This window comes from Triticum urartu, chromosome 5 (genome assembly GCF_003073215.2).
Source record: "Triticum urartu cultivar G1812 chromosome 5, Tu2.1, whole genome shotgun sequence".
Lineage (NCBI taxonomy): Eukaryota > Viridiplantae > Streptophyta > Magnoliopsida > Poales > Poaceae > Triticum > Triticum urartu.
Window position 1 is genome coordinate 517,185,401 of NC_053026.1, and position 9,499 is coordinate 517,194,899.

At 43.8% G+C, this 9,499-nt stretch overlaps 1 protein-coding gene across 1 annotated transcript; it reads left to right on the forward strand.

Moving 5' to 3' along the window:
- Positions 1-1,542: 1,542 nt before the first annotated feature.
- On the forward strand, positions 1,543-9,386 carry LOC125510268 (serine/threonine-protein kinase STY46-like). Its single transcript, XM_048675402.1, has 16 exons — positions 1,543-1,967; positions 2,068-2,182; positions 3,081-3,172; positions 3,318-3,437; positions 3,619-3,673; positions 3,845-3,955; positions 4,042-4,095; positions 4,198-4,373; positions 4,454-4,561; positions 5,878-5,951; positions 6,050-6,225; positions 6,575-6,670; positions 7,927-8,007; positions 8,097-8,150; positions 8,764-8,898; positions 8,974-9,386. The coding sequence occupies exons 1-16, from the start codon at positions 1,690-1,692 to the stop codon at positions 9,052-9,054; spliced, it is 1,806 nt and encodes a 601-aa protein (XP_048531359.1). The 5' UTR covers positions 1,543-1,689; the 3' UTR covers positions 9,055-9,386.
- Positions 9,387-9,499: the final 113 nt, after the last annotated feature.

Here is a 9,499-nt window from a genome sequence, read left to right on the forward strand (position 1 = left end):
TGCCATGCTAGTTACCAGTAGAAAAACAATTGGTGGCGAGTTCCACTGATAAAATATTACGTACTCCTACTTCGTTGTAGTACTACTAGTATAGTATACTGGTGCTGGGTGTGGGTGGGGTGATTAGCTTTGTGATGATGATGATCCCGTCTACTAGGGGTGGGTAGTGGGGCGGGTCGGGGGTGACCAGGTGCTGACGGATCCATCTTATCCCCCGCGCAGCCGAATCCAAAAAGCGGCATCCCATGCGAGCACAACACCGCAGCGGAGCGGCTACCGGCTGCCGCGCGTCGCTGGGGTGGGGGCATATTCCCACGCCGCTCCTCCGCTCCCGCCTTTGTTTAACAGTTTCCTTCCGCTCGATCGCTCCGTCGGCCCGTCGCGCCCGCTCAAGTGCCGTCCCGACGAGTGACGCGGCGCGGGCCCGACCTGTCGGTGGCCTGCCAAATCGCACACTTTGTTTTTCCGGGGGGAAATGGCACACAATTCCTCCGCTCAAAACCAAACCAAACGAACAAAAATCGTCGGAAAATAAAATGAAGCGAAATGAACGTGGAAGCGTGGCAGACTGGCAGTTACGTGCGGTTTACCTGCCAGGCCACGCGAATGGCCGAGCGTGACACGAGCATGAACGCCGCCGCACGCTTGTTAACGAGTTCCATCCACATAAGCCGAGAATTAACTCTTCTTACTTATCGTGCTCGTTTCCGATCACGGAAGCCAAATTTGTCCGTGATACTCTGTGCGGAATGTTAACTCACTCCCCACGCCAAATAAACCCTGCGTTCAAGCGTCGCGCTCCACGTTTTTATTTTCCCCATTTCGGCCTTTTTTCTGGCATATTTATTAGATATATACACTAGATGGAAGTGTCCAAAGCGAAAGCCATAAGGGCCTCGTCATAAAAAAAATAAGAACGTTTAGTAGCCGCTCGGCCGGTTGCCTCGTTCCTAAGCAACGGACGACACAATTACTTATCAAACCCCAAACTCATTGCTACTTACAAAACACAAGCAGCCGCAGATATTCGTCCAAGATGCGGTGAATAACCCAATTCAGCTTCGGCTACTACACGTCCATGGCAGACACACTGGTTTGATTTAAAAATAACGCAAAAAAATAATAGTACTAGCATCCTACTCCTACACTGCAGACAGTGTGCTCCACAATGGCCGCAGCGCCGATGCACCGCACCTGAGAGAGCCCCAGACCAAAGCCGAGTTGGCCACAGCCCCCGTTTTATTTGCGACCGAGCAGATGAATTTGACTCCATTTCGTTTTTCCTTTTCATAAATAATACTTCCTCCGTAAACTAATATAAAAGCGTTTAGAATACTAAAATAATGATCCAAACGCTTTTATATTAGTTTACAGAGGGATTTTAGTATTCTAAACGCTCTTATATTAGTTTACTGAGGGAGTATTAAATATAAAGAAAATAAAAGGGGTTCCGCACACTCGCGGGGCGGCAGATAAACTCGCGGGCGGGCGGGCACGTATATAAAACCACTGTGGCCACCAGCATCCACAAACTTCTCCCTCTCTCTCTCTCGAAATCCCTCTCCCTCTTTCCATTTTCCTCCCCCTTTTCTCCCCACCCTCCCTCGCCCGAGGGATCGATCGCGCGCGATTTGCCTCCCCTCCCTCCCTCAATCCGCGAGCGACTGACCGAGATCGGGCCCGGCGGTAATGGCGGTGGAGGAGGTGGCCGAGAGCTGCGGCAGCCACGCCGCCGCGGCGGGCGGCGGCGGACGCGGACGCGGGGGCGGGGGCGGAGGGTCCTCGTCCCCGCCGGGCGCCGCGGGGTCGGGGGCGGGGGCGGGGGCGCAGTCCAGGAAGCAGCAGCAGCAGCACCACCACAAGCTGGAGGTCTACACCGAGGTGCTGGCGCGCCTCCACGCCGCCGAGGAGCGCGCCCCCGGCTTCGACGACGACCTCTGGAGCCACTTCAACCGCCTCCCCGCGCGGTAACGCCCCCGCCCCCTCCTCCTCCCGGTCCCTCCCACTGACGGCTGCGACGCGGCGGTACTGACGATTCTCGATTTGGCGTTTCGGCCTGGGTTGCAGCTACGCGATGGATGTGAACGTGGAGAGGGCGGAGGACGTGCTCACGCACAAGCGCCTCCTCGAGCTGGCCAGGGATCCGGCGCAGCGCCCGGCCTTCGCCGTGCGGGCCGTGCAGGTGAGCCGTTCGTTCCTCATCACGACGGGCTTCTTCCCCCCCCGTGCTCGTGCTGGTTTAGGAATGCGATTCGGAGCGCCACTGATGTGATCGACCGCTGTACATGACTTGAAATTCGATTGTCCCGAGTTGTATTATATGGTCTGACTTATGTGCTCATCGTCCCTGGTTGGCTGGCCTCGGTGGGCTGGGGGTTCAGTTTTCTGCCCTTCAGATTTCCTTTTTTATAATCATTCCATCCCATCACCACTGAAGCCTAGTCAATGACACTCATTCTCGGTGGTAACACGTCTTTCACCGTCCGGAAAGAATGGGGACATTTTATTAGTATTCTCTTAAACTGGATTGGTATTCTCTACCAAGGAATTGGCTCATTGGCACTTGGTATTACCACTTCCGGATACATCACTTGTTTATACTGTCAGCAGCACCAACTGAGAAGATGCCTTATGGGTATCCCATCACCACTGTATTTGAGATTTGAGAGTTGCCACGTTAGGGCTTTTGAATCGTCTAAATGCTAACACTGTCAGGAAGTATTATTTTTGGTATTTACTACTTGACTGATGGAGTATCAAACTGTTAAAAATCTGCTCTACTATGAATATGATGTTCAAAGAGTAGATGTAGGGTGGGGGTCCTCAAGCATTTTTAAAATGAGATAAAAAAAAGCCTGAACGTCCCCTCTGAGCGTAGCATAATTTGATTGATTTTAACCACTTACTTACTGAGTGAAAGTTTAAGCTCTCCCATTATTAGCTGGCAGCGCCGATGCATTATTTTATTTCCAAGTTGTGCATTTCTTTTTTCTTTTAACTGCAAAAATAGTTGCTAACTTGCAGTCAGATGTAAAACTTCTATGCTGTTCATTGTCCTTATTTGAGTCTTGATTCATTAGGTATCTCCAATTGTTGATGGGAATCAGACTGATGCTGATTCACACACTGCAGGGGAGGAAGTTGCTTCAAGGCTGTTGAATAGGCAACAAAGGTACCTGCGCTTTTCAATCTGCTACTAAATATTTTTGCTGATTGGAAAATGTCTTGTATCTTTCTTATTGCCATGCATTGCAAAATACTACCTCTACCAGTGGTTCAATTTTCCTTCATTTCTAACATGTACAAGTTATGTTCAGCATCCACCCTCCTCCTGCTTTTGGTTCATCTACAAACCTTGAGGCCCTTGCGCTTGAAGCTAGTAAGTCGCAAGGCCAAGATCAGGATAGCACCTCAGATAATGTTCGATCTCTCTACAGGTAAGACTTTGCTAGTTACCTTTGCCTCTATTTTATCCTCATACAATAATATTCTTGTTAAATCACTATGTCACTTGACAGTTAACATATTATAGGTATATAATTATTGCATTTTCTTGTTCTGCAAGTGCTATTTCCTCTGCCGAGGACACTGATTTGATTGTATTTGTATGCCATACAGACCCATGCATGAAATCACTTTCTCTACCATTGACAAACCAAAGCTTCTCAGTGAGGTAAACAGGGATCTATGTACATTTGTGGATTTTATTTAGGATATCTATCTATATATCCCTAGATTTTTTAACAACATAATTCATGGTATCTAACCTGAATAAATACCAGTTCGCTGAATATGTGTGTTTCATCTATTTGTTTAGTGATGCCATGTTTTCTGATGCCCCCAGCTGACATGTCTGCTTGGTGAAATTGGTCTCAACATTCAAGAAGCACATGCATTTTCAACAAATGATGGCTACTCACTCGATGTGTTTGTCGTTGTTGGTTGGCATGCTGAGGTATTTCAGTACCTCATTTTGTCTTTGGACCTATGATTTTGTGTTTTGTTGCTGTTTAACATTTAATGATCTGTTCATTTATTTAGGAAACGGAGGATTTGATAGAAGAATTAAAAAAAGAAATCAGCAAGATTGAGGAGGTGAAACAGAGACGCATATACTTTATTGCCATTTAGTTAGTCCCCAGTTTCACATGCTTGTTTTCTTCGTGCTCATATTTTGCTTTGGCTTGAATTGGGCAGACACAAGCATGGTCTACATCTCATTCATGGTCTTCTCCAGTTGAAAATATGCAGATCGTGGAGAACTCAACAGCCGATCATGTTGCTATACCTACAGATGGTGCCAGTGAATGGGAAATTGATATAAAACTACTCGATTTCGGGAATAAAGTAGCATCTGGATCATATGGTGATCTGTGAGTGTTCACTCCTGGCTATCATGAAAATTTATGTGGAGTTTTCAGGCAATCACGTAACTGACTCGTTCTTTTACCAGTTACCGGGGTACATATTGTAGTCAAGATGTAGCTATTAAAGTGCTCAAACCTGAGAGGGTAAATGTGGACATGCAGCGTGAATTTGCCCAGGAAGTTTATATTATGAGGTTTGTTACATCATATACTCTGTTTTCCCAATATAGGTTTAAGGCTTTTGCACATGTGAAACTGGGGACTAACTAAATGGCAATAAAGTATAAACTGGGGACGTAGGTGTGTTTCTTCTTCACTTAGCTCTGACAGGCCTCCCTGTGGAGGTTTGGGGTGGAGTTGAGAGAGAGGAGCATGGTAGATTGTTCGCGTTTGCTTCCTGTCGTAGCTTGTTTAGTTTGGATGCTTAGGTTTTTGTTAATGAAAATCGGAACGGAGAAGCCCTTCTTTTATAAAAAAAAGGCTTTTGCACATAAACCTGTGTTTCCCCCCTCTGTGTATTTATGTCATCTCACTTAGTCATTTTCTTCTGTTACACAATGAATACCATTCTTAAAAATATTAGGGCCTGTTTGGATTGCTACCAAAGCTGACCCTGCCAAAAAATTGGCTAGCCCATGCAATTTGGTAGCTGTTTGGATCTGCACCAAAAAATTGGCTCACCAGACTTGCCCGGCGCCTCCATGTATTTCTCGCCAACGCGTGAACGTCACGAGGGCACAAGAAAGCTGTGCCAATATTTTGGCGCTGGACCCTGGTTGTTATGGTGGGCTCTGCCGCATGCATGAAGTTAGGATAAGCCGTTTTTTTGGCTGTAACCAATCAGCGGCACCTTTTAATTCAAAGATATGCGGTCCTGTGTGTGATTAGCAATTGCATACAGTAATTCTTCAGTATCCAAACAATAGCAAAACGAAGTGCATGCAGCATGCCATGTCATTCTTTTGGTGACTTCTGTTAACATTGATTAAATATAAGTTTTTACAGAAAAAAAACACATTGAAGTATTGAAATGTATTTCTTCTCAATTTTGTAATAGATGTAGTTAAATATTTTTCGACTAGCATAATCGTCATGCCAGTTGGTCGCAAACCAAACAAAACAACAGTCTCATTGCCAAAATTTTGGAGGATATGATGGTCACAATCCAAACACCAACAACTTGCCAAAATTTTGGTGGGGCAAGTTGGGGCTCAAACCAAACAGCCACTTAGTCTCAATCTCTCAGATGCTCCGGTTGTCACGTTTTCTCTGCTGAAATATTTACTTTTAGGATGCTAAGATGATAAAGATCCACCCTTGCTGTCATTTACCTGTCAACATCTTATTCTCTCAGTTCTTTGCTTGCTTATTAACTGATGTCTCACAGTACAAGTTATGTAACTATAGCTACATGTTAAAAGTATCACCCTTAGCGATCAGTTTCTTCCAGAAGTGCTCCTCTGTTTTTCCATTTACCTTCTAAGTTTATGAAGTATACATTGGAATTCAGGAAGGTTCGTCACAAGAATGTTGTGCAATTTATTGGTGCATGCACTAAACCCCCAAGGCTATGCATAGTCACAGGTATGATTAAACAAAGGCCTTCCCTTCCAAGTTTCCATTTTCCTATTGTGGCAGTAACAGTAACAATGACTGAACCTGCATTTTCTTCACTCGTCCAGAATTTATGTCCGGTGGGAGTGTGTATGATTATCTTCATAAGCATAAAGGTATCTTCAAGCTCCCTGCCTTAGTTGGAGTTGCAATGGATGTGTCAAAAGGCATGAGCTACTTACACCAAAATAATATTATTCATCGGGATCTGAAAACCGCCAATCTTCTTATGGATGAAAATGGGGTAAGTATTGTCTACTTTCAGTTATTCATGATGCATGCATCCTTGGAAATGATGTTCCACAAATCTTAGCCCAAACTCCTAGACATGCCTTTACTTCTCCAGCTCAAAAAATGTTTTATCACAAAAATAAGAGGGGTTCTCCTATAACACAATGTTTAGCTGTATTTTTGGTCTACTTAGCCAAATCTTGTTTGTGATTGATGAGTGGCTGGCCACTGGGTATCTTGAACCTTCTTCCTGGTTGGGAGTACATGTGATGAATGTGTTACTGCAAACCGTTGTTTCGTTTAGTGCATGATTCAGTAAGAAGAATTGGCTAATTGTTCGAACTGATTGTTTCCTTCTACAGATGGTTAAGGTTGCTGATTTTGGTGTTGCACGTGTTAAAGTTCAGTCTGGAGTAATGACTGCAGAAACTGGGACATACCGTTGGATGGCCCCAGAGGTGATTTCTCTATCATTACTACCGCTACCACAACTTGGTTGTTATGTAATACCAATGCTAAATTTAAGCTGTAAAGAGCAGATACGTCCATTAGAGGTTGCGAGCCTGAATACCCAAGCTCTGAGTTCAGGTTGACAGATTGACAGGGTAGGAAACACCTGGCCATCAACTTTTTTTCATTGAAAAAGAAGAAACCACAGAGTTCAACAGTTGTGAACTTGTGATCTAAAGCATTCTGGTGCAACAGCAACCTATCAATGTTTTAGTTACAACCCTTGGAATACGGCACCATCGCACCACCCCAAGGATGAACACTTGTGAGACCAAAATAGAACTGCTATCCTCTAAAAAGGAGTAAAAAAACTGCTACCAGACCTACACAAGGATGCTAGACATAATCTTACTCAGATATTCACCCATCAGATGGTAGTGTATTGTAGTGTAGCAGCAGTTGCATTTTTCCTCATGTTCTTCATCTCCCAACTCCTGAAGCTTTCTTTTCGTCAGTACCACGCGATTGAGGGTCGCTCTCTCCTGGCCTCCAGTTCCCCATTGCTTCTCTCTAGTTGATTCAGTTCCAGAATTTGGCATATTGGCGTCTTATGTCTTGAGAAGCTGCTGTAAGCACCGCAAAAACATCAACAAACTAGCACATGATATTTTGCTAAAATGTAAATCATTCCTCATCTTTTTAGATTAACCATAATGCAGAAGTAATCATGTTTGCATCTCAATTTTAGTATGACTGATCCTTCATTTGGACATTGATTCACCACTTATCAATTCTGAAAAGCTCAAACCAAACATTCTGAATCGCCTCGCAAATGAGACGAGGCACTGCTCTGAGTTCATTTCGATGGCATTGCTTGACATGTGGACAACATTGTATTGCTCCATATGCTTGATAGAAGCAAGGAGATTATTTTGTTTCTTTGCTATTTTTGAAACGAAAGGGGAAGTTTCATTCTTAAACCTGTATTTAATTCCCCACAACGAAAACAAAAACCTGTATTTAATCTTTAGCCAGCAAATTATTATTTATTGGTAGAGATAGTGTGCAAACCGCTGTCATTAGAGAGAATATTTTACGGACTTGCATCCTTTGATTGTTACCTCTTTATCCTTTCTTCACAATAAATTCATCTACTACCATTTCTGTATCTTAATAGTGCAGTGGCGGTGAATTCAAGAAATAGAGGTCATCAGTGAAATATTTTTGATTGATATATCACCTTACAAAGTTTTGTCTGTTATAGGTTATAGAACACAAGCCCTACGACCACAAGGCTGATGTTTTTAGTTTTGGAATTTTGTTGTGGGAACTGCTCACTGGGAAGGTACTTGCATCACTCTTCTGCCACTGTTAGTTCATTATGTTAACTGCATTGTTTTAAATGAGTTTTGTTTATACATCTATTGCTTGCAGATTCCTTACGAGTACCTGACACCATTACAAGCAGCTGTAGGTGTGGTTCAGAAGGTAAAATTGCTTGTCATTTCTCCATGACCGCAGTCTTCTTTGTTCTTGTTATGTTTAGACATGGATTCTTACTCAAATTATCATGTCCACCACACAGTAGCATGGTAATGATCATATATGTTTTGGACTATTGCTATGTTCAGACATGGATTCTTACTCAATTTATCATATCCACCAACCATAATAATGATCGTATATGCTTTGGACTACTGCGCACAGATAACATAACCTGGTTTGAGTTTCTTTTGTCCCATGATATCATGGGATTTCAAGATATGATCAGTGTTAACATACTCTTAGGAATGGTTCGCTGACGCACAAGCAAAACGAATGATATTTGGACATCAGTGTAGTGATCTAAGCGCTCTTATATTTCTTTAAAGAGGGAGTACTTCCTAATTTAAAGATAAATGCAAAGATATAATTACCTTATACTCCCTCCGTTTCTAAATGCAAGTCTTTTTAGAAATTTCAGTGCGGACACATACAGATGTATATAGACATTTTAGAGTGTAGATTCACTCATTTTGCGTCATATGTAGTCCATATTGAGGACTTATATTTAGGAACGGAGGGAGTACAATCTTATTAACATGTCAATCTTGCTTCTCAGGGATTGCGGCCCACAATACCAAAAAATGCTCATGCAAAGCTTGCGGAGCTCCTTCAGAAGTGCTGGCAGCAGGACCCTGCTGAAAGGCCAGATTTCTCGGAGATATTAGAAGCTCTTAAGAAAATAGCAGAGGAGGTTTGTGACCAAGACTGCACACCGACTTACTTTAATGCATTGAGGCTTACGTTCTTATTCAAAGCGATGGTGCAGGTTGGAGATGAGCATGACGGGAAGCACAAGGACAAATCCCTGGGGGGATTCTTTTCGTCTCTGAGGGGGCGAGGACACTAAGGTGGCGCAGGTGTACATGGTTTGCAGTCCATTTGGACGGGCCTGAGCGAAGATCAGCGCCTGTTTGTCAGAATACCCAGCGCCAGTACATCCAGATGGATGCCTGCTGCATCAGTGAACTGAGCCGGATGACAACTTTTCAGTTGTAGTTCCCACTCATCGGCTGCAGCCAATAGTTTTTTTTGTCTGGTTATTTACTTCCGGGTTCTATTACATGTAACATAGGGAGAGAGTGCTTGTGGACTGTACATTATTTAATCTGATTCCTCTAACAGGCTGTAACTTGCACATGAAATAATAAGCCTAGCTTAGGGCGTGCTGTGATTCTTTCACTTGCCAATTACCTCTTTACATCCTGCTCGCAGCTTGAATGTTCTTGCATGGCTGGTTTTCCGGGTTTTCCCCAATATTTTTTTTGTTTTCTGGGAATGGCGTCTTGGCATGA

Bases quoted from the DNA above. Each gene is read 5' to 3' on its own strand.
- LOC125510268 (XM_048675402.1), top strand. From the start codon at position 1,690: ATGGCGGTGGAGGAGGTGGCCGAGAGCTGCGGCAGCCACGCCGCCGCG. The intron at 4,374-4,453 runs GTGAGTGTTCAC...TTCTTTTACCAG, and splicing joins TCTGGATCATATGGTGATCT to TTACCGGGGTACATATTGTA. The intron at 4,562-5,877 runs GTTTGTTACATC...ATTGGAATTCAG, and splicing joins CAGGAAGTTTATATTATGAG to GAAGGTTCGTCACAAGAATG.